The 23701-nt window shown below is 42.0% G+C and overlaps 2 protein-coding genes across 4 annotated transcripts in view; both read left to right on the plus strand.

The window, feature by feature from the left end:
• The window catches only part of LOC115177946 (EVI5-like protein), a 35441-nt gene extending 22943 nt beyond the window's left edge, over window positions 1–12498 (plus strand). For both annotated transcript variants that reach the window (XM_029738940.1, XM_029738941.1), the window contains 7 exons: window positions 3438–3554; window positions 3647–3787; window positions 4143–4310; window positions 7802–7948; window positions 8399–8494; window positions 8770–8865; window positions 10532–12498. In XM_029738940.1, coding sequence (XP_029594800.1) covers window positions 3438–3554; window positions 3647–3787; window positions 4143–4310; window positions 7802–7948; window positions 8399–8494; window positions 8770–8865; window positions 10532–10846 — 1080 coding nt within the window. In that variant the 3' untranslated portion in view covers window positions 10847–12498. The remainder of the gene's footprint in view (window positions 1–3437; window positions 3555–3646; window positions 3788–4142; window positions 4311–7801; window positions 7949–8398; window positions 8495–8769; window positions 8866–10531) is intronic.
• A 3048-nt stretch (window positions 12499–15546) lies between these two features.
• LOC115177832 (zinc finger protein Gfi-1b) lies at window positions 15547–22105 on the plus strand. 2 transcript variants are annotated; one of them, XM_029738819.1, is made up of 7 exons: window positions 15547–16159; window positions 16358–16425; window positions 17477–17822; window positions 18039–18199; window positions 18612–18755; window positions 19977–20142; window positions 20544–22105. In XM_029738819.1, exons 3-7 carry the CDS (start codon window positions 17549–17551, stop codon window positions 20705–20707), a joined length of 909 nt encoding a protein of 302 aa, XP_029594679.1. In that variant the 5' UTR covers window positions 15547–16159; window positions 16358–16425; window positions 17477–17548; the 3' UTR covers window positions 20708–22105. The 2 variants fall into 2 exon arrangements, with proteins under 2 accessions (XP_029594679.1, XP_029594678.1); XM_029738818.1 differs by lacking the exon at window positions 15547–16159 and having other exon boundaries at window positions 16243–16425; window positions 20544–21146.
• Window positions 22106–23701: the final 1596 nt, after the last annotated feature.

Here is a 23701-nt window from a genome sequence, read left to right on the forward strand (position 1 = left end):
TAGTATTTTACTGGGTGACATTCACTTTTACTTGAGTCATTTTCTATTAAGGTATCTTTTACTTTTACTCAAGTATTAGAATTTAATACTTTTTCCACCACTGATCATAATTAATTGTCAAAATATGTACTATCCGTGTATATACAATTTTAAAGAAGATATGTCTTATAGTCAACTGCTGCAGTTGACATGTTATTCTGCCCCTTTGCTATTCATACCATGTAACATAATAACAACATGCGTTTTCCAAACAGTTCAGTATAATCCATGTATGGATGTTTGTGATTTGTAAGTTTAGGATCAAGTTGATTATCGTCTTATCGTAAGTGTTTGGGTAGCGCTTTGATGATAGTGGAAAGGCTGGCAAACACTTTCTTAGTTTCTCTTCATGGGTTATATCTGAAAACTTCACTTAAAATACAGAAACTGAATCACTACCAAAGTAACTGTTTGATGCTCACTTACAGTAATTCTGTGTGTGTTTTTAGGATGGTGTTGCTTGTCAATGTATTGACTGTTTCTAATGTAGAATTATTGCTTTCAGTTGCCAGCAGAGCAACATCGTACATTATAAATCAAAACAAATTGTATTTGTCACATGCGCCGAATACTTACAAGCCCTTACCCAATAATGCAGTTAAGAAAATAGAGTTAAGAAAATATTTACTAAATAAACTACAGTAAAAAAAGGAACACAATAAAATAACAATAACACCGCTATATACAGCAGATACTGGTACCAAGTCAATGTGCGGGGGTACAGGTTAGTCGAGGCAATTATGGTAATTTGTACATGCAGGTAGGGGTGAAATGACTATGCATTGATAATAAACAGCGAGTAGCAGCAGTGTAAAAACGAATGGGGTGGGGGGCCAATGCAAATAGTCTGGGTGGCCACTTGATTAATTGCTCAGCAGTCATATGGCTTGGGGGTAGAAGCTGTTAAGGAGCCTTTTGGACCTAGATTTGGCATTCTGGTCCCGCTTGCCGAGCAGTAGCAGTCGATGACTTGGGTGACTGGAGTCTTTGCCAATTTTTTGGGCCTTCTTATCCAGTAGTTCACGATCATTTCCTTTGTCTTGCTCATGTTGAGGGAGAGGTTGTTGTCCTGTCACCACACTACCAGGTCTCTGACCTCCTCCCTATAGGTTGTCTCATCGTTGTTGGTGATCAGGCCTACCACCGTTGTGTCGTCAACAAACTTAATGATGGTGTTGGAGTCGTGCTTGGCCACGCAGTCGTGGGTGAAAAGGGAGTGTACAGGAGGGGACTGAGCACATACCCCTGAGGGGCCCCCGTGTTGAAGATCAGCGTGGCAGATGTGTTGTTACCTACCCTTACCACCTGGGGACGGCCCTTCAGGAAGTCCAAGATCTAGTTGCAGAGGGGGGTGTTTAGTCCCAGGGTTCTTAGCTTAGTGATGAGCTTTGAGGGCACTATGGTGTTGAACGCTGAGCTGTAGTCAATGAACAGCATTCTCACATAGGTGTTCCTTTTGTCCAGGTGGGAAAGGGCAGTGTGGAGTGCAATTGAGATTGTGTCATCTGAGGCGGTATGGGAATTGGAGTGGGTGTAGGGTTTGCAGGATGATGGCGTTGATGTGAGCCATGACCAGCCTTTCAAAGCAGTTCATGGCTACCGACGTGAGTGCTACGGGGCGGCAGTCATTGTATAGAGTTTGATGTTTGACCTGTTCTAAATCAATAGTGTTATAACATTGTGTTGACCCAGGGCTGGTGTTGTATAAGCCAGTTGTATGAGCATTCTAATGTATAGATGTAGACAGACAGCCATGGTGAGGTGGACAATAGTGTGATGTTGAATGGGTAGACAGACAATGCCTGTAGCCCAGCTGGTCCAGCACAATAGGGGTTCAGTTATTCTATTGTGGCTGTGTGTTAGCAGCTGTGTGCCGCCTGTCCTTGTGTGTTAGTGTGTGTTAGTCTACAGAAACACTTAATGCTCCTCTGTGACTTTGCCTCACGGTGCACTGCATCATGTGTGCAGAATGTTAAAAAAAAATAAAAACATATTTCTCACACACACTATTTTAGTCTATTCAAACACATGTGAGTCAGTCAGTGCTTGAATCCGTTTTGAATGCAAGTCCCCAACACCGGCAAAAACAAAAGATGATGTGTTCCTGTTACTAAATGTGTCAGGAAGCACAACTCTTTCTACAGACGTTAGTTTCACAGTTTCACTTCAAAGGGTTTTATTGGCATGGGGAAACATGTATATTTACATTGCCAAAGCAAATGAAATGGATAATAAACAAAAGTGAAATAAACAGAAATAAACATTACACTCACAAAAGTTTCAAAGGAATAGAGACATTTCCAATGTCATATTATTGCTATGTACAGTATGTACAGTATGTACAGTGTTGTAACAGTGTGCTGTTTCTCTTCATACTCAGACACAGCAGTCACACTAATGTGAGAGCACGTCTCAATATTGTTTCCTTGACTGTCTCCTCCTCCTCCATTGGTCTTTCAACACCAGTGAACTAAGTTTAGATCTATTAGCATTGGGCCCATGGAGAGAATCAGGGGTATAGGTGTGTGTGTGGTGTTGCTACGGAATTGGAGTTTCAGGTGTGGTCAGAGTGTGTGTTGTGCCTCCGATGACTAGCCTGGGTATATTACCAAGCCAGAAATCACACACCCCCACCTCTCACTTCTCTCTCACATTGAAACTGAGTGGGTACTTTCATTCACAAAGAAAGAAAGGCCTTTATGCCATGCATACACATACAAAGATATTGGTTTGTCCCAACGTTCTCTCTCTATCTCACCAGCTCTCTCTTTCAGTCTCTTCTCTCTGAACTTGCATCTAGTCAGAAACGGCTATGTTTTTGGTTAGTTTCCCCCTTTTGCCAACCCACATCCCTTCTGTCCATCTCACCACAACTACCACAGCTACACAGAGCTGTACTCCACATCTCCTTTTACTACATCACTCATTTATCTGCTTGGGTGTCCACAAATGAGGTGAATCTACCTGGTGGATACACTGATAGACTTTGTAAGTGGTTCCCATTTCCACATCAATAGAAAACGGCCATTTAGACAGACATTCTTCTGACCCATCAATCAATCAAATGTATTTTAAAAAGGCCTTTTTACATCAGCAGTGGCAAAGTGCTATACAGAAACCCAGCCTAAATTCCCAAACCGCAAGCAATGCAGATGTAGAAGCACGGTGGCTAGGAAAAACTCCCTAGAAAAGAAGGAACCTAGGAAGAAACCTAGAGTGGAACCAGGCTCTGAGGGTTGGCCAGCCCTCTTCTGACTGTGCTGGGTGGAGGATCTTTATCTTCTGATGCCTTAGTACACAGAGCAGTTTGATTGATTGGTTGATATGTGTAGTGTCAGTTTGGGATTGGTCCCAGTGTGTTGTCTCAGTTTATAATTGGTCCATGTGTTGTGTCTCAGTACACAGAGCAGTTTGTGACTGGTCTGCAGACCCAGCTGGAGCAGTCCCGGCTGCAGGAGGCAGAGCTACTGGGAGCCCTCAAAGAGATGCAGGACAAAGTACTGGACCTAGAGAAGGTAAGAGAACACACCTGTGTACATGTGTGTGTGTGTGGTTATATCTGTGTGTTTCATATCTTTTATCGTGCGTGTGTGTGTTTGTGTTACAGAGGAGCAGCTCTCTGCCTGATGAGAACAACGTGGCCCAGCTGCAGGATGAGCTGAAGCTGGTGAAGCTCCGAGAGCTGGAGACACTACACTCCTTCAGAGAGATGCAGGACACGGTGACCGAGCTCAACCAGCGCTGGCAGGTAAGTAACACACCACAGAGCAGAGAACTGTACAGTAGGGAACTGAAGGCTTCAGAAGGGGAGAGGATAGCAGAGGTGACTAGAAGGACAGTGCTTATGTAACAGTGTTGCTTCCGTCCCTCTCCTCGCCACAACCTGGGTTAGAACCAGGGACTCTATGCACACATTGACAACAGTCACCCTCAAAGCATCGTTACTCGTCGCTCCACGAAAGCCACTGCCCTTGCAGAGCAAGGGAAACAACTACTTCAAGGTCTCAGAGCGAGTGACTTTAGGGAGAGATGGATAGAGAACTGATGCACATTGGTTGTGGCTCTCTAACCTGTTCTTCGTCTCTGTTCCTCTCTCTCTCCAGCTCCACATGTCAAAAGGCGGCGGGGGTGGAGGTCACTGGAAGGAATCCCCCAAGAAGAACGCCCTGAACGAGCTGCAGGACAAGCTGATGGGGGTGCGTCTGAGAGAAGCCCAGGCCCAGGCTGAACTCAGGGAGGTCAAACTCAAAGCCATACAGCTGGAGAGCCAGGTCAGTGGAGGAACTTTAGCCTGATGCCAAATCTGTTTGTGCTCTATCTAAATAAAAGTGATCCATTGTGTGTTATTTCCTTAGTCTGAGGGGAAATAAATCGTATTGGCTCACATTTCTAATGGAGACTTTCATTAGGCCTAAATGACTAAGGGGTAACTCATACATCAAATACTATGTGGAAATGGTAGATAAATGCCAAGTTTGGCAGTTTGGCAGAAAACTGGCAGTTTCATTAAATAGTACCCGCAAAACACCAGTCTCAACGTCAACAGTGAAGAGGCGACTCCGGGTTGCTGGCCTTCTAGGCAGAGTTCCTCTGTCCAGTGTCTGTGTTCTTTTGCCCATCTTAATCTTCTCTTTTTATTGGCCAGTCTGATATATGGCTTTTTCTTTGAAACTCTGCCTAGAAGGCCAGCATCCCGGAGTTGCCTCTTCACTGTTGACGTTGAGACTGGTGTTTTGCGGGTACTATTTAATTAAGCTGCTAATTGAGGACTTGTGAGGCGTCTGTTTCTCAAACTAGACACTCTAATGTACTTGTCCTCTTGCTCAGTTGTGCACCGGGGCCTCCCACTCCTCTTTCTATTCTGGTTAGAGCCAGTTTGAGCAGTTCTGTGAAGGGAGTAGTACACAGCGTTGTACGAGATCTTCAGTTTCTTGGCTATTTCTCGCATGGAATAGCCTTCATTTCTCAGAACAAGAATAGACTGACGAGTTTCAGAAGAAAGCTCTTTGTTTCTGGTCATTTTGAGTCTGTAATCGAACCCACAAATGCTGATGCTCCAGATACTCAACTAGTCTAAAGATGGCTAGTTTAATTGCTTCTTTAATCAGAACAACAGTTTTCCGCTGTGCTAACATAATTGCAAAAGTGTTTTCTAATGATCAATTAGACTTTTAAAATGATAAAATTGGATTAATTAGCTAACACAACGTGCCATTGGAACGCAGGAGTGATGGTTGCTGATAATGGGCCTCTGTACGCCTATGTAGATATTCCATTAAAAATCTGCCGTTTCCAGCTACAATAGTCATTTACAACATTAACAATGTCTGCACTGTATTTCTGATCAATTTGATGTTATTTTAATGGACAGAAAATGTTCTATTTCTAAGTGACCCCAAACTTTTGAATGGTAGTGTACATATACTGCCTCATCTTTTTGATTTATGGAAAGTACCTCGCTCAGTGTTTAACATTCAGTTCCACACTCAAGTTTCTCACTCTGATGAGTGAGATGTTTGACTTTTGTGGTGGATTATTCACAGCTCTATACAACACCATAGGCCTACACACACACACACACACACACACACACACATACACACACATTTTCGTTACAGTTCATCACTTTGGGCCACAGGTTGGCATTTATTGGGATGACTCATGTACTGGAGGCAGCTTTGCAGAGTGGTCACTAGCTGGCACAGCCAGTCATAGAAGCAGATTTTAAACCTAACCTTAAATTAAAACCCCAAAACTTTTTTTTGTTTTCATGAATGTTTACAATATAGCCAATTTTGACTTTGCAGCCTGCCCATCTAGTGGAAATCAGTTTCACATAATTAATGCATTGATGTCAAAGGTGATTTGTATGTGTGGAAGTACAAGTTGTTCGTTTCTCAAATTAGCGTTTTGCTACAAACTGACTATTTCTTGTTGAAACACTTAGACAGACAGAGGCAGACCACTAATATCATACACAGTACCAGTCAAAAGTTTGGACACACCTACTCATTCAAGGGTTTTTATTTATTTTTACTATTTTCTACATTGTAGAATAATAGTGAAGACATCAAACTATGAAATAACATGTGGAATCATATAGTAATCAAAAACGTGTTAAACAAATCAAAATATATTTTATATTTGAGATTCTTCAAATAGCCACCCTTTGCCTTGATGACAGCTTTGCACACTCTTCGAATTCTCTCAACCAGTTTCACCTGGAATGCTTTTCCAACAGTCTTGAAGGAGTTCCCACATATGCTGAGCACTTGTTGGCTGCTTTTCATTCACTCTGCGGTCAGACTCATCCCAAACCATTTCAATTGGGTTGAGGTCGGGTGATTTGTGGAGGCCAGGTCATCTGATGCAGTACTCCATCATTCTCCTCCTTGGTCAAATAGCCCTTACACAGCCTGGTGTTGTGTTTTGGGTCATTGTCCTGTTGATAAACAAATGATAGTCCCACTAAGCTCAAACCAGATGGGATGGGTATTGCTGCAGAATGCTGTGGTAGCCATACTGGTTAAGTGTGCCTTGAATTCTAAATAAATCACCGACAGTGTCACCAGCAAAGCACCATCACACCACCTCCTCCATGCTTCACGGTGGGAACCACACATGCAGAGATCATCCATTCACCTACTCTGCCTCTCACAAAGACATGGCGTTTGGAACAAAAAATCTCAAATCTATACTCATCAGACCGAAGGACAAATTTCCACCAGTTTAATATCCATTGCTAGTGTTTTTTGGCACAAGCAAGTCTCTTCTTATTGGATTCCTTTAGTAGTGGTTTCTTTGCAGCAATTCGACCACGAAGGCCTGATTCACGCAGTCTCCTCTGAACAGTTGATGTTAAGATGTCTGTTACTTGAACTCTGCAATTTCTGAGGCTGGTAACTCTAATGAACTTATCCTCTGCAGCAGAGGTAACTCTGGGTCTTCCTTTCCTGTGGCGGTCCTCATGAGAGCCAGTTTCATCATAGCGCTTGGTTTTTGCAACTGCACTTGAAGAAATATTCCATATTGACTGACCTTCATGTCTTAAAGTAATGATGGATTCTCCTTTCGCTTTGCTTAGTTCATCTGTCCTTACAATAATATGGACTTGGTCTTTTACCAAATAGGGCTATCTTCTGTATACTGCTCCTACCTTGTCACAACACAACTGATTGGCTCAAATGCATTAACCTGTTGATGACAGACATCCGCCTGCGGAACCCCTAGCCAACAGCATCGCACGGCGCGAAATACAAAACCAACTAAAATACCACAATTACATTTTCTCAAACAATCAACTATTTTACACCATTTTAAAGATAAGACTCTCATTAAGAAGGAAAGAAATTCCACAAATGAACTTTTAACAAGGCACACCTGTTAATTGAAATGCATTCCAGGTGACTACCTCATGAAGCTGGTTGAGAGAATGCCAAGAGTTTGCAAAGCTGTCATCAAGGCAAATGGTGGCTACTTTGAAGAATCTCTTATATACAATATATTTGGATTTGTTTAACACTTTTTTGGTTACTACATGATTCCATATGTGTCATTTCATAGTGTTGATGTCTTCACTATTATTCTACAATGAAGAAAATAGTAAAAATAAATAAATAACCCTTGAATGAGAAGGTGTCCAAACTTTTGACTTGTGCTGTACATTACATTTAAATACTTGTAATTTAGCAGACGCTAATCCAAAGTGACTAATTACGCTTTCAGTCTTTTGACAGTGTCCCCACTCTCTCTTCACCTTCAGAACCAGATTCACAGCAAGCTGATTGGGCGCCATGAGGTGGAGAGCGCCGCCATGCAGGAGAGGCTGCAGCAGCTGGCGGGCCAGAACAAGGGGCTGCAGGCCCAGCTCACCGAGATGAAGAGGAAACAGGCCGAGCTCGACTGCAAGGTGGGGTAGAGGCGGGGGGAAGGGGGAGGATGGAGGTAGTCAATGGTAGCGTTGATATGTGTGGAAAAGTAGGCTGCAAGTTAAGACGAGAGGGAGAGCGGGAATGAAGGCGCAGAAAGAGGGAGGGATGGAGAATGGAAACGGGTGGAGAGGGGGAGTGGAGAAGGTATGGGGAGGATGGAGGAAGGTAGTGGAATAAGTGGACTGACTGCCAGGTGAGAGAAGAGAAGATGGTGGGAGGGAGGGAGAAAGATAGATAAAGGAGAGGGTGGGGGAAATGGAAGCAGCCCAGGTTGACATTGATAAGTGGGCTTTGTGTGTGAGGCTGCATTTTAAACAGACTCTATTGGACAACTAGATGGACTAGTGGCTTTCACTCAGGCTGTGCGCCAGAGGTGATTTTTCTCTTTCTGTCTTTTCTCTTCTACCACCCTCTTCCTCTCTCTGTAGAGTAAAGAGGAGGTGATGGCGGTGCGCTTGCGGGAGGCTGACAGCATGGCCGCCATGGCCGAGCTCAGACAGAAGATAGCGGAGCTGGAGATACAGGTGAGGTGTTTGTACACAGATCTGAACTTGACTTCCATATTGAATGGATGTCATTGTCAAGTTTCTTTAGATTTCTTCTGGGTGGTATGTGTGCATTGGGGAGATCGTCTTCCCTGCTTCTTTGGCGTTGACTGTTCGGTTGTGTACGTACGCGGGCGAGTATGTGTGCATCTCATCCACCTATCCCTGTCTGACAGAAGGAGTAGGGTCTGATCCAGGGCCAGCTGAACCACTCTGACTCCAGTTTGTGTGTGTGTCTCATCCCTATCCTACAGAAGGAGGAGGGTCTGATCCAGGGCCAGCTGAACCACTCTGACTCCAGGCAGTATATCACCCAGCTTCGAGACCAGATCGGAGAGCTCAAGAACGAGGTCACACACATTTAACGTTTAACAGTCATTTAGCAGACGCTCTTATCCAGAGCAACTTACGGTAGTGAGTTCATACATTTTCATACTTTTTGTTGGTACTGGTCCCCCCCCCCGTGGGAATGGAACCCACAACCCTGGTGTTGCAAGTGCAACGCTCCACCAACTGGGACCACCCCCCCACACACAAACACACACACCAGTAAAAGCCCTCGTGTCTGGGGTTAGTTTAGCCATTGAAACCCAGCTATGTGATTTGCATCCCCTCGTGCTTTATGTATTTCTCTGAAATGATAGATGTTGGCCGCCACATGAAGCATGACATACTAGAATCACTACTCTGGCCTTCCTCTGTATGACATTTCCAACCACAGAACAGATGTACCCCCTTACCCCTTCAAAACCCCAGGACTCAGAAAGAGAGCGATGAATGCGTGTGAGAACTAGACAACACTGATTCTCACATGCTTACACACACACACACACACAAACATAGCTGAACCACGTAATATACAGTTGCTCATTCAGAGAGCGGCTGTGCGTGAGAAGGGAGTGATGGGACTGACTTGCCCTTTTCTGTTTACTAGTTCTTAGAGTGCATACTATTGGTTATATTCGTCAAATGGAGCCTTTATGTAAAGAGTACCGAAACATTCGTGACAAAGTCGAAATTAGCAAGCAGTAATTTTCCGGTCTCAAACATCTCAGGCATCTATTTTGCAAATGAATTCATGTGTTGGACCAGATCATAAGTAGAATTAGCATAAATGTTTTTTAATTTTTTGTAACAGTTTAAGTTATGATTCTAAAGTTTTTGTCATACCAATGACTTTTGAATATTCTGATTTTGTCCCAGAACAATATGATACACTTCGAGAAGGGCTGAACTAGAATCAGATCTGTTTTTTCCCAGCCAGAATAGTGTACATGATTGAGCTCTGCTGTATAAACCGAGACAGAAGAGGAAGAGGTGGGCGAGTGCCTAGTTACAGTGTTTCTATTGGTTAACCACTACCCTCCCCCTCCTACCAGCCTAACTCAGTACAAATCTCAGAGTTTTCTGTAAGTACTGAATCAGTGTTGTATCTACACATGCGCGTGCACACACACGCTCACACACACTCACGCAGACACAGACATGTACTTGCTGAAGCATTTGGAGACCGGCTGTGGCTTGTCACGCAAGGGACACCCACTACACGTCATTGATGCAGGCTTCATATGTGATCACACACACACACACACACACACACACACACACACACACACACACACACACACACACACACACACAGGTGAAGTGGTTGGTGCTTCAGCAGGTTCTTTCATAGTAAAACAGACTCCAATCTGTACTGGCAGCTGAAAATCCATAGGTACTCTGACTTTCTGTAAAGCTTATTGACAGACCTTACCAACGTACCAGGTACTAGATTTAGAACACACCCACAAGGTTAAATCCAGTCTGATGTGCCTGTCACTGCAGGCTAGACCACCATACCAGGTTTCTATAGACATGGCTCACTTTCCAACCACTGTACACACTCTTCTCACCAACTGAAACAGCATCAAAAGCCTTTCTTTTTGCTATCAGTAATATCCTAGATAATGATCTGTGATAATGATCCCCGGGTATGAATATCTTCTATAACCTTATTTCTTTCTCTTTTAGATCAGGCAGCTCCGCGGGCAGCGCTCCAAGTTCGCCCCTAGTTCCCGGGACGGGGGCGGGGGCTACCCGGATCTGTGTCTAGCTAGCCCCTCGTCGGCCGGAGGCGACTACCTGAGCTCGGATGAGGACCTTCTCCCCAGCCCCATCCCCCCCAACGCCATGTACCCCGCCCTGCCCCACCCCCACCCCTCGGCCAGGCTGGACAGCGAGGGCAGCACCGACAGCGAAGCAGAGGCCCACCCGGACCACCCCCACCACAGCCCCTCGCAGCAGCTCTACACTAGCATGGTGTGTGCTGAGGTCCTGGACAACTGAGCCATGGAGGTCCCTGGAACTACCTGGTCCTGACCTAGACTACTAAAGATACTGTACTCTGCATCTCTTTAGTATTAGAGATGCTGTACTCACCCCAACTTTACTGTACTACTGTTCTCACCCTAAACTCCGACTGTAACCTGTAATAGACATCCTCCCCTCCTCCTTCGCGCTGGTGCCATGGTCTCTCCTCTTTTTGTCATTCTTTTCTCTCCATCTCCCCCTTTTACTTCTCTCTTCACTCCTATCACTTATCCCTCTCTTTATCTCCCTATATCTCTCCCTCAATCTCTTTCTCCTCTCCGCACAGAAAGCCGAGAAAATAAAAAGGATTGAAAATTGACAAACAAATTGCTTTCAACTTTCAATACTCCAACCATACCACACAGCAGTGACTATGAGATGCATAGGACATCGCTTTGATGAAATTATTCCCCTCAAGTTTGGAAGGACTTCAATATGGACTTGGGATCGGTAAAAGATGAGATGGATGGATGACTTGTTGGGCCTGACCCTGCTCGTACTGTACTGTCCCATGAGCGAGATGTGGAACATGCTGTCTCCCTCCATCTCTTTCCTCCTCCTTTTCTCTCTCTCTCTCTCCGTCTCTCTCTTTCTGTCATTCCATCATTCCAAGACCCATTAGCCACCTGCACTGCCTGTTACAATGGAAACAACCCTCCACTGTAACCTCACAATGCACACTTCAAATAAATGAGAGCGAGAGGGAGGGAAGGAAGGATAGAAGTAGGAAAAGAGGAGTATGGTATGGACTTGTACACATCAATATCATAGGGATGTTACTAGATGACATCACATGCATAGATCAATATTAACAATTTACCTTACTGAAATATGTTTGTTGTGTGTGTCTCAATGCCTTGCAAATGAAACAAGGCAAGTGAATTACGATGGCTCATGTCAACAACAAAAAAATCTCAACGTTGCCAAATGTTCTTTTTTTTTCTGCTATTATTTATGTTATTTATTTTAATATTTTTTTATATATCTATACAAATCTAAATATATAGATAGATACCAACGGCGGCCAAACTTTATACACGCTGAGTTCCCTTGGTCCTTTGTGCCAACTTGAATCTTGAGGCTGAGGTGTCAACGGACGGCGTCCATGACGATGCATGTCAGAGAGACAGAACGAATGCGCTGCTATGATTTCCCTTTTTTCTCCCAGTCTTCTTTTATGTTATGTTCTATCTGCTCAACGTGCAGTTGAACTTTACACCCCTTAGGAATCAGATGCGAGTGCGAAAACTACTGTGAAGAAATTGTTGAATGGTTATGGCTAGACTTCATAATGATGTCTCTACCTATGACTTATGAAATACCCACACATAAACAACTCCTTTATAATCTATTTGAAATGTGTTAAGGAATTTTTAAACCCTAAAAGCAGATATCAACCCACAAGTGCTTGTAAGAGGACAGCAATGGCTCAGTCAATCATTCATTTTGTCTAATGGTGAGGCTAGAGTTTGACTAGTTTGGGATGGATTGGCATGTGTCCGTCAAAAGGCTGTGTGAGTGACAGGAAGATGTTTGTTGAAATTGACCGATCAGAGGCAAAAAAAGATATAATTTCCGAGCTACGAGTGTACTGATCAGATCATCATAAATATCATTATCAAGTTGGACCAGGGTCATCACTCTCTCTGTTGTTCTGTTGTTCTCGTCTCAGTCATGGTACTATATGATGAATTATCAATACCTCTCCTTCCAGAACAGCCAACTGTGACAACACTTCCTCTTTCTACTGCCTGTTACCAATTGGATTTAGAACGTGTTGACTGAAAATGTCTGACTATCTGATGCATGCTGTTACTACAGCTTCAGATGGCTAAAATGCACAGGTTAACAGACTGGGAGCAGTATTTTGCCTAGTATATACCTCACTGGCTAACTATGTGGCATATCATCCCAATAGTCTTGAATATATGACAAATGCTTGTTAGAATTAGCTTTAGCTTAGTCATTAGGAGTGGGGAGACAAATGCATCGGCTTGGTGTCATGTTTCCAAAGCATTCAAATGTTCTGTGTTTATATCAATTGGACAGAGTTGATCATGGGAATCGATGATGGCCATCTAGAAAGAAACTCCATGTGGTTGCTTCCCCAATGTCAAGGGAGAAAGGGTTCCATACAAACTCTATATAGATGGAAGGAAATGGAAGGATTTTTATTTATTCTGTGGCAGACCATTCACATATCACTTTTCTATATTCTTACAACAGTGGAAGCGAATCGTATGGAATATTATTGAATAATACAATATGACAACCTGAATGAAAGTATTAATATAAATATATCACAATAATAATTGAGTTGATTTGCTGAGGCAGACTGCAGGGGATGTGTGGTAATATATTCAATAGGGTGTTCTATAGATCCTAAGATTCTAGATCTAGATCCTAAATATAGATTATAAGATTCTATATCTCCTCTTGACTTAAAGCAGTGAGTGCTGTTCTGGGAATATGGGAGTGGATGCTTGGAGTGGTTAGTGGCACAAGCTAAGGCTCTGTCTCATGTCAGTATTAGTGAGCACTTGTAAGGTTTCTTGGTAGTATTAAGGTACTGCATAATGCTATGCCACCAAGCCTATGCATCCCAACTTTGTATCATGCTTTCTGTTTTCTTAAGTTCAAATTATGCCATGTACTCATATTTGGTGTGTGCCTGGCTTTTGTCGCACAATGATGCTGGATGAAGGGGGAACCTGTCACCAACTGCCAAGGAAATAAGGGAGCTCCTCCAATGGGGTTCCGCTGCCATGTAGCCCATCTTTCGCTCACTCAAGTATTACAAATAACCACCTTTTAGAGGTTGAACCAGTGCAGCAGCTGAAATCACTGTTGTCTGGTGTAACATCCTGGACCAGTCAGTTATGGCATTACTTTAGCAATGGGATGAGTTCGGACGCCATGTGTTGAGTCAACCTGCGGTAGAGTATAGTCTTGGTCAGTGGTGGAAAAAGTACTTGAGTCATACATGAGTAAAAGTAAAGATACCTTAATAGACAATTACTCAAGTAAAATACTACTTGAGTAAAAGTATTTGGTTTTAAATATACTTAATTATCAAAGGTAAAGTATAAATCATTTCAAATTCCCTACATTAAGCAAACCAGACGGCATCATTTTCTTGCTTTTTTTATTTACTGATAGCCAGGGCACGCTCCAACACTCAGACATAATTTACAAATGAAGCATTTGTGTTTAGTGAGTCCGGCAGATCAGAGGCAATAGGGATGACCAGGGATGTTCTCTTGATAAGTGTGTGAATTTTACAATTTTCCTGTCCTGCTAAGCATTCAAAATGTAACTAGTACTTTTGAGTGTCAGAGAAAAGTTGTCAAATATAAATAGTAAAGTACAGATACCAAAAAAACTAAAGTAGTACTTTAAAGTATTTTTACTTAAGTACTTTACAGCACTATTAGACAGTGTCTAATTTACACATAACACAAACAATATACTGCTGTTCAGAGATGGTGCTCGGACGCGGAGTTCCCCAGTGTCCCAACTACAACTGGTATAACTGTGACTAAAATACTTTTTGATACACATGAAGATGCCCTCTGATTCAGTATTTGTCATCCATGTAGTTTTATGATTAGCGTTGGTATGGCTATTCTTTGATCTGAACTAAGATCATGTTTCAAATCTTAGGGTGTGACGAATGGTAGGGTTCCATGTTTAAATCTTATATAGTGCCATAATGTAGGTAGATTTATACATAGTATATAAATTACATGTATATCAAATGCAATTTTCATAGACAGTTCAGCATATTCACTCTGGTTTAGGGTGGTGTTCACCAAAAATATCTCAAAGGTGAAGGCCACTGTTGAGCTAGAACTGAAGGATCCCCAATATGTTTAAGATTTAAAAATAAAAAAAATATAGAATGAAACTGGAACACTATACATGCCATTGTCTGTGTCTCGAAGAAGAAAGAAACAAAACATGGAGACTCCCCCTTATGGACGGTGTCCTCATGCATACCCTGGGTTGTATTCATTAGGGCACACAATGTAAAATATTTTAAAACGTTCTGCAACAGAAAACAAAAAATGGTGTTTCTTATTGGACTAGTCCATGGTTTCAGTCACTTTTCTTCCGTTTGGTGCCTCAAACACAACCCTGGTGTAGGACTTCTCTCATGTATGTAACAGCAGGTCGGTATCCACTTTACTCCCTCCAACCTTGTTCACTCTCTCTTGCAATTCTACCAATGTGTTGTCAAATATATTAATGACAGTAATAAAGATGATATTAATGACATTATGAAAACATTTTGGTGTTCTCTACTTGATGATGATTGATATGAAATGAACATTGACACTACACATCCTCAGATGTCATGTCGAGGTGGTACGGTGTTGTGCTGATTCGAGCGTTGTGTTGGTTGTGTGCACCCCTGTCTTGATTTGGATATAAAATCCATTGTAATCTTCCATTGAACCCGTTATCCTCTCTGTCCCTGTCTCTTATCTTTCTCTCCCGTTCTGCTCATCACGACATTGGGTTACCAGTTGATTTCTGTTTGGGATTTCCCTCTCCATCGCTCTCTGCTCTAACCCACATTTTGAAACCCCCTTCGTCTCAACACTTGTGTGTGGCGACACTTTTTGCAGGACATTACTCAAGTGACCCCACCATCCTCCCCTCATCCAATTTCTTGTTACTTGGTTTTCTCTTGCCTCACTTCTACACGTCTTCCTGTTTTGTGATCATGTGAATCATTTTGATATAACAATGAAGTACACTGATAGAGATTTTGTATACCAACGTCAAGTCAAAGAGGACATTTGAAAGTGAAGAGATTAGGGCGAGTACATCTGGACTTGTTTGGTCCTATATACTGTAGCAAACCAGCGATGAGTGGATTTTTAGTGCAGCAGAAAGACCTATTGCTCAGCAGTGGAGTCTGTCTGGTCTTTCTGAGGAAGTTCTGTGGTTGAGGTGGCTGCTGCTGAGTGGAGCGGTGCTACAGACAAGCTCTTCCCCATCAGTGTCATTGGACTTCACTGAACACAACATCTCAATACAGCTTAGAGCTGAAACTTGAGCATATAGATAGATTTTTACTGTAATGTTACATGATTTGAGCTTCCTGTTTTAATTTCATTAGTTTACTGGTGGGAGATTCAGGAGGAAGGTCAACATTTTGGCATATCATATTTTGATATTTTATTTAAATTCATTTAGAATTTGAGCCAGAATGTATTTGTTCTGCCTATTTGCTTTGTGAAATGTTGACATTTGTATGCCTTTTAAAAAACGTGTTATCTGGTAAGTTGGTTTAAAACACTTTTTTGTAGTGAGGTTTTCACATTTTCATTGCTAGCCATAAAGGCTAAATTACTTCTTGCGGTCTTCAATTCCATCCTGCAATTAAGATTAGCAGTTTATTTTTGCGTTGTGCTTTTAGGAAATGATCATGTACAGTATCACCATCTTTAAAATCAAACTCTGTTGTCATCTCACCAGGTGACTTGACTGAAGACATCATCTTCAAGACGGCTAGCTGCAGAGATTTGTCATTCCTCTTTTATAAGGTGAGTTTTTCTGCATTTACCGTACCAAATTAAATCGGCCAATGTGTTCAATCTAATCATCATTCATCTCCACCGGTGTATCTGCATCATACTTAATTAGGCTATTTCAAATCCCTGTATCTGCAACATTACACAGTAGAAAGTTTTCTGTTTTATTTAGTGATCCATTGGCCCTTGGGCAAAAGATTGAACTATTCTGCCTAGTAACAGAATACTTAAAATGACAAATATTTGATATCTGAAGCTTTTAACCAGTACAGTATGAATCCAGCATAGGAAAATAAATAGTTTTTATATTTTCGGGAGCTTTATTGCCCTAGTCTTATATCTTGTTACGTCTTCAATTCTGTAATATTTGCCACCTGTAAGGCTGTGCAACCAGAGGGGAGAGAGCTCACAGGGTGAGTTGGGATAATGCATAATGGTCTGCTGTGTTTAGTTGAATTTGGGTGGTAGCTGCTGTGGGTTTCATAACACTGTGTGCTAGTATATGTGGCCACAGTTTATGCAGCAATCCAACCAAGCTCAAGAGTAATGAGTATGTGCAATGACTTAGCTGAGGCGATCTGCCTGGAGATGTCTCTGTAAATTGGACGTTAAATGCCAAATAAATGACCTCCTTTATGAATATATAGGAAAAGCTCTGCTGGGAAAACACAGCTGGAAAATACTCATATTTGAGCATATTTGAAATTATTTCAGTATGGAGTTCGTTTTTATGGTTTCAAAATGTTATCTTCATAATTTTAGTGTCAGCAAAACCCACAGTACTGTTACTTTAGGAGTGGTTGTGTGACCAGGGCCTCTACTCAGAAAGCATTTGCGATTAGGTGTGCTGATCTAGGATCAGGTCCCCCGTGGTCCTGTTATCCTATTCATAATGATCTGAAAACTGATCCTAGATCAGCACTTATACTCTGATAAGCTTTATGAATACAACAGTGTAGTATGTGACTGTGTTAGTCAAAGCACTGCTGCCACCTGCTGTATGTTGGTTGACATGAATAACACCTGGACTATTATGTCAATTGTCATGTACTCCATATTGCAGGGCCGTCTACTTCCCTTCCATTAGATTGAGTCTACTAAACTCTGTGCCCCTGCTGCTTCTCGCTTCCCCACCATGCCTCGCTCTTTCCTGGTGAGGAGGGGGGGCTCTCACCCTCTGCGCCCCAAAGCACGTAGCCCCTGCTTGGGCACAACTCTGGTGCCAGTGGGTCCCTCAGAAACAGACAAGATGCAGTGGGGTACCCTTCAGGGACGGCCGTCACCAAAGAGTGCAGTGTCTCTAGTGACACACAGTGAGGCCTACCCACCACAGCCCTCTCCACCTCCAGCCCTCCACCCTCCCTCACCTAGTCCCCCTTACCTTCACCCCACCAGTCCCATGTCTTCAGGTAGGTGTTGAGCACTGCGACTCAGCTAACACAAGCTCATGTACATCTGCCAGTTTTGTGTATTATTGTTCTCTCATAATCATTCATTATTATACAATGTTCATTAAAGTTAAGACTGAAACAGCAATGTGTTTAAGACCTAGAGATCAGTGATTGCTTGTAAGAAGGGGCTAATTAATGTATCTTTTCAACCACCTGCTATTCCCCCATCTTAAGATGGTAGAGCTGCGCTGCACCACCACTCTCCCTCCCAGTTGAACCATGGCAGCCCTGCTGAGGAGGTGGGCTCTCCCCTCCTGGGAGAGACCCGATACAGAGACTGTCCCCAGATCAGTGACCACAGGACCACTGGGACTGAATGTCCACTGTGTGGAAAGGTTAGTGGATGATCCCAAATCAGTTTTGTTATTCTATCCCTCTGACAAGTCATCATTGCAAATAATGATCTGTTCTTAATTTATTTACCTGTATAAATAAAGGTGAATTATTAAACATCAATCCTCCCCATCAAAAAGGGTTGATATTAGTTATAAGAGAAAGCTATGTTTGCTTCCATCATGGACAGTGAATAATTCTGACTCATTGGAATACCACTGAGGTGATTGGATAGACCTACACACAGCCTTTTTATTAACCAAAGGTCAATGTGCAGAAACTGAAGCCTGACATGCTTTGATTCTCTATTCTGTTTCTGACTGGAAGACCAGTGTGAGGATTCAATTAAGATAAGAGGTCAATTGTATTTACTGCACTGCAAATCACATTAAATTATGTTTGTTTTCTTTTCAGAGTTTCTTTTCTTTCTCCAGTCTGGAGTCCCACGTCCACAAGTCCCATGGCGGCAGACACAAGCAGTCATCATCAACACACATCAAGACTAACAGTCAGCCGTACGGCTATAGGCCAGACCTGGGTTTGAGGTACAGGGTCAAGGTAGGAATGACACACCTAATAACGCCAATAAAGGTCTATTGCCTGCCGCATTACATGTATAATAAAGGGTTTTAAAGCAGGTTTGGGGTCAGGTCTGTTATAATCAGATCACATTGTGACATCATGATGCGGCACAAAAGTTCCATCCCACCTGAAAAGGCTGATATTGCAGGCATTTTTTTTTCATACAGCTCTTACAGAAAAAGGGCATTATCATAATTTCACAATTTGAGAGTGTTATTTCCACCTCATTGTGTGGAAATATCATTAAAAAACTGGAAATTAAGTTATTAACTGCACTGTTCTACTAAGATATATGGAATTGTTTTAAGGCCATACCAAGGATAATTTAGCTATTTGAATTTGAATTGTAAGACTCATTGAAGTATCAAAAACCTTTTTTTATTGTCTTTACTGTTATTAGGCCATAAAAACGCATTGAATAACAGATTCACTACATGGAACAACAGATGGTCCCAAAAAAATATCAAAAGGAAGTTTGTTCTGAGGTGTCTCTCCTATATCTGAGAGATTTAAGAAAGATTATTATTTTATTTTTTATACGTGTATTTAACCCCATATTTTGGGCATTAAATAGTCTCCATATATACTTCCATAAATCTTTTCATCTGGTACCAGGGGACCTTCAGACGAATCTTGTGAGCGTCCTAGAGCAAAACATGTACATGTTCGTGAGAGTCTCATCTTTCCATAGAGACGTCAAAATAGTTTGTAGGACATTCGGAACACTACAGACGATTTTGTGAGAAGACCGATTTTCAAGATGTCTCATGGTCTGACAAACACCGATCTAGCTCTGTCAACTTTCACCTCAGATGTGAAAGTGACACATAGGCGGATGCGGTGGATCGAGCGTCTGCAACATCGGCGGATGTGGTGGATTGAGACGCATCCAATGCAAAAACAACATCTCTCTATCTTAAACTGACAGATTTTGATGGTGATTTAAAAAAAATGCTAATTAGATTTCCACTGGACATCGACTTTAGGGAGTTTTAAGAGTTTGATGCTAGTTATAAACTATATACAGGAAAAAACACCACAGTAGACCCTATTCATGACTATATGGCCTATACTCGTTTTTGTTTGCTGTAAAAAAATAAAATGGAGATTCATTAAACTTCTCATGAAACTGTGAACCCAATAAATCTTTTTTTCACAAAATATATGGCCTATATGCTTTGTTCTCATGTGTTTCAGGAGCGTACGTTTGGCTGTAAGGTGTGTGGGAAAGTGTTCAAGCGCTCCTCTACCCTGTCCACTCACCTGCTAATCCACTCTGACACGCGCCCCTACCCCTGTCAATACTGTGGCAAAAGATTTCACCAGAAATCTGATATGAAAAAACACACCTTCATTCACACAGGTGAGTCGATATGTATTTTCTGGAAATAGAGATCTTGTCTTTGTCACAGTCGCGTTCGAAACGTATTAACTATATTAAAAATAAAAATAAACTATGGGAGTGGTAGGGGCATGTGATGCCTGTTAAAAATGAAAGTGACTGCATGCCAGAGTCTGGCGACGTGGGATGTGATTTGGCCTTTAAAATAAATAAATTAAACAGCCACTGCATGCCCCTACCACTCTCATTGATTTGGATTAAGTTAGCTGAAATTTGTAGTGGCTGTTTAATTAAAGAAAACCAAACCATGCATTACAGTTTTTCATGGCTCACGTTCAGGGTGAGGAACCATCTAACATTAAGTTATAAAAGAGTGAACTTCCCCTTTAATACAGTATGTCCCCTTTGCCCTTCTATTCCAGGTGAGAAGCCCCATGTGTGCCAGGTGTGTGGCAAAGCCTTCAGCCAGAGCTCCAACCTCATCACCCACAGTCGTCAGCACAGTGGCAACCAGCCCTACCACTGCCTCTATGGCTTCCAGCGCAAACAGGACCTGAGACAAAACCAGGAGAACCACCAGACATAGACCTTTAGGTCAAGACCCTGGCTAAGAGCTGATCTGAGCTCAATTTTCACAATCGGGAGAACCACTGTACATAGATAGCAACTCAAACACCCTCACATGGTCATAGCTGACCCCAGATCATTTTTTCATTATAAGAGCACAACTGGACAAGCTAAACAGAAGCTGGGGATGGATGGAAGAACGGATGGATGCTCCACAAAAACTTCTAACAAACATTTACCTTGACTGTAGTTGAATCCTAACTGTATATTTTGCCTACATATATATTTCTGTTTTTTCAGTGTCATCATAGGGTCATATCTGAAAATATGTTGAAAACACCTTTGAAACATTCCAATCCCATTTATATTCCAAAGTATCGCTTTCTTAAGTGTGTGCATTAAAAATCTTTGTTATCCACTTTCAGATTTGGATAACAACAAGATATTATTGTTATGAATGAATGATCATTGTTTTTTTTTTTGTGATCAAACTCCCTAGATTTTTTATGATTTACCTCTCGGGGTGGTTTTAAAGGTATGTCACTTTGAGATAAAAGTAGTTAAACCGTGTGCAACGCCCGCGTAGGTTCTCTGGAATTCTCTGGAAATTAATCATTATTTTCATTCTCTTTAATTCTCTGGAACGGAAACATTTACCTGGATTTAAAATACCTGTGATGGGCTGAGAAAGCCCCCTCTCTCTCTGTCAGCGCTACCCTATAAAAGCACAGCCAAAAGCACTGCACTAAAACACCTGATCCCTTCGACCTTCAAGCCCTCCACTGCACCACCAAGGAAGAACACCTAGACACAGGTAAATACATCATTTAAAATACATGCTTTAGGTTTTAAATCACTATTGGCCTTATTGTGACCTCATCCCCAGGCTTAATGGCTACAGAGAGAGAGCCGGCTGGGGACAAGATTAGCCTCATGGTGACATACCTGAGCAGGGATGACTGAGGGACCTTACAGTTATGTTGTGTATATGGGGTACATTACAGCGATGGATCAGTCATTCAAAAATCATGTTAACCACTGTTGATGCACACATAGCGAATCAATGTAATTTATTATTCGATTTGAAGTAAATCTTTTGTCCTGAAATAATTTAAGCTTGCCATAACAAAGAGGGTGAATACTTATTATAGATACTGTCTGTAGTGTAACATCCTGACGGTGGTACTGTTTATAGTTGTCTACTATTTTAATTCAAATTCAATAAATTAATTGGAATGGGAATTCTCAAATCAACACTGATTTGACACCCAGCCTGGTCTCGTTTCAAGACTTAAAAACAGTTTAAAAAAAAAAAGTTTCAATCAGTATACAGACCAAGACATCACAAAGACGTATGTACTGCCAGTTTATGCAATGAGTGGTGACTGACACTGAATAAAAATGTCAGTATCTTCAATGCATGTTGTACCGTGCTTTCCATTTACATTTGGAGCATCTCATTGTCTCTCTTCATCGCACCCTCTTTCTCTGTCCCTCTCCATTGTAGCAACAATGGGTTAGGGAAAGAGTACTCCAGCTTCAGGTACAGACAGCCATGACGACAGCCATGACGACAGCCATGACGACAGCCATGACGACAGCCATGACGACAGCATTGACATATCAGGCGTAAACGTATCAGACCAAAGCATATAAGGTGGTAAGGCCGATATTTCAACTGGCAAATCACCAATCAGGCCGGTATGTAACCTAGTCCAGCAGGAGGGACTCTATATAAACTCATACATTTATATTTTATTATTACGCAATGTCACTTAGCCTATGTGGCCGATCCCACATGGGATTATAAGACACATTTCTATTAGACATGTCCATATACGTTGAGCTCCAAAAGTATTTGGACAGTGACACATGTTTTATTTTGGTTCTGTACTCCAACACTTTGGATTACAAATTATACAATGATTATGATGTTAAAGTGCAGACTGTCAGCTTGAATTTGAAGGTATTTTCATCCATATCAGGAGAACCGTTTAGAAATTACAGCACGTTTTGTACATAGTCCCCACATTTTAGCGGACCAAAAGTATTTGGACAAATTTACTTATCTGTATTACAGTAGTTCAAATTTGACTATTTGGTCCCATATTCATAGCACGCAATAACTACATCAAGCTTGTGACCAAAAACATTTGTTGGATGCATTTTCTGTTTGTTTTGGTTGTGTTTGATGTTTTTGTGCCAAATAGAAATTAATAAATAAAAAATATATATATATTATTTCACCTTTATTTAACCAGGTAGGCCAGTGGAGAACAAGTTCTCATTTAAAACTGCAACATGGCCAAGAGAAAGCAAAGTAGTGTGACAAAAAAACAACAACATGGAGTTACACGTGGGATAAACAAAAGTACAGTCAATAATACAATAGAAAAATCTGTATATCGTATGTGCAAATGGAGTAAGGAGGTAAGGCAATAAGTAGGCCATAGTAGCGAAGTAATTACAATTTAGCAAATTAACACAGAAGTGACAGATGTGCAGATGATGTGCAAGTAGAAATACTGGTGTGCAAAAAAGTAAATAAAAACAATATGGGTGTGAGGTAGGTAGTTGGATGGGCTATTTACAGATGGGCTGTGTACAGCTGCAGCGATCGGTAAGCTGCTCAGATAGCTGATGCTTAAAGTTAGTGAGGGAGATATAAGTCTCCAACTTCAGCGATTTTTGCAATTCATTCAAGTAATTGGCAGCAGAGAACTGGAAGGAAAGGCGGCCAAAGGAGGTGTTGGCTTTGGGGATGACCAGTGAGATATACCTGCTGGAGCGCGTGCAACGGGTGGGTGTTACTATGGTGACCAGTGAGCTGAGATAAGGCGGAGCTTTACCTAGCAAAGATGACCTGGAGCCAGTGGGTTTGGCGACGAATATGTAGCGAGGGCCAGCCGACAAGAGCATACAGGCCGCAGTAGTGGGTGGTATATGGGGCTTTGGTGACAAAACGGATGGCACTGTGATAGACTGCATCCAGTTTGCTGAGTAGAGTGTTGGA

Source organism: Salmo trutta, chromosome 38 (genome assembly GCF_901001165.1).
Source record: "Salmo trutta chromosome 38, fSalTru1.1, whole genome shotgun sequence".
Classification (NCBI taxonomy): Eukaryota; Metazoa; Chordata; class Actinopteri; order Salmoniformes; family Salmonidae; genus Salmo; species Salmo trutta.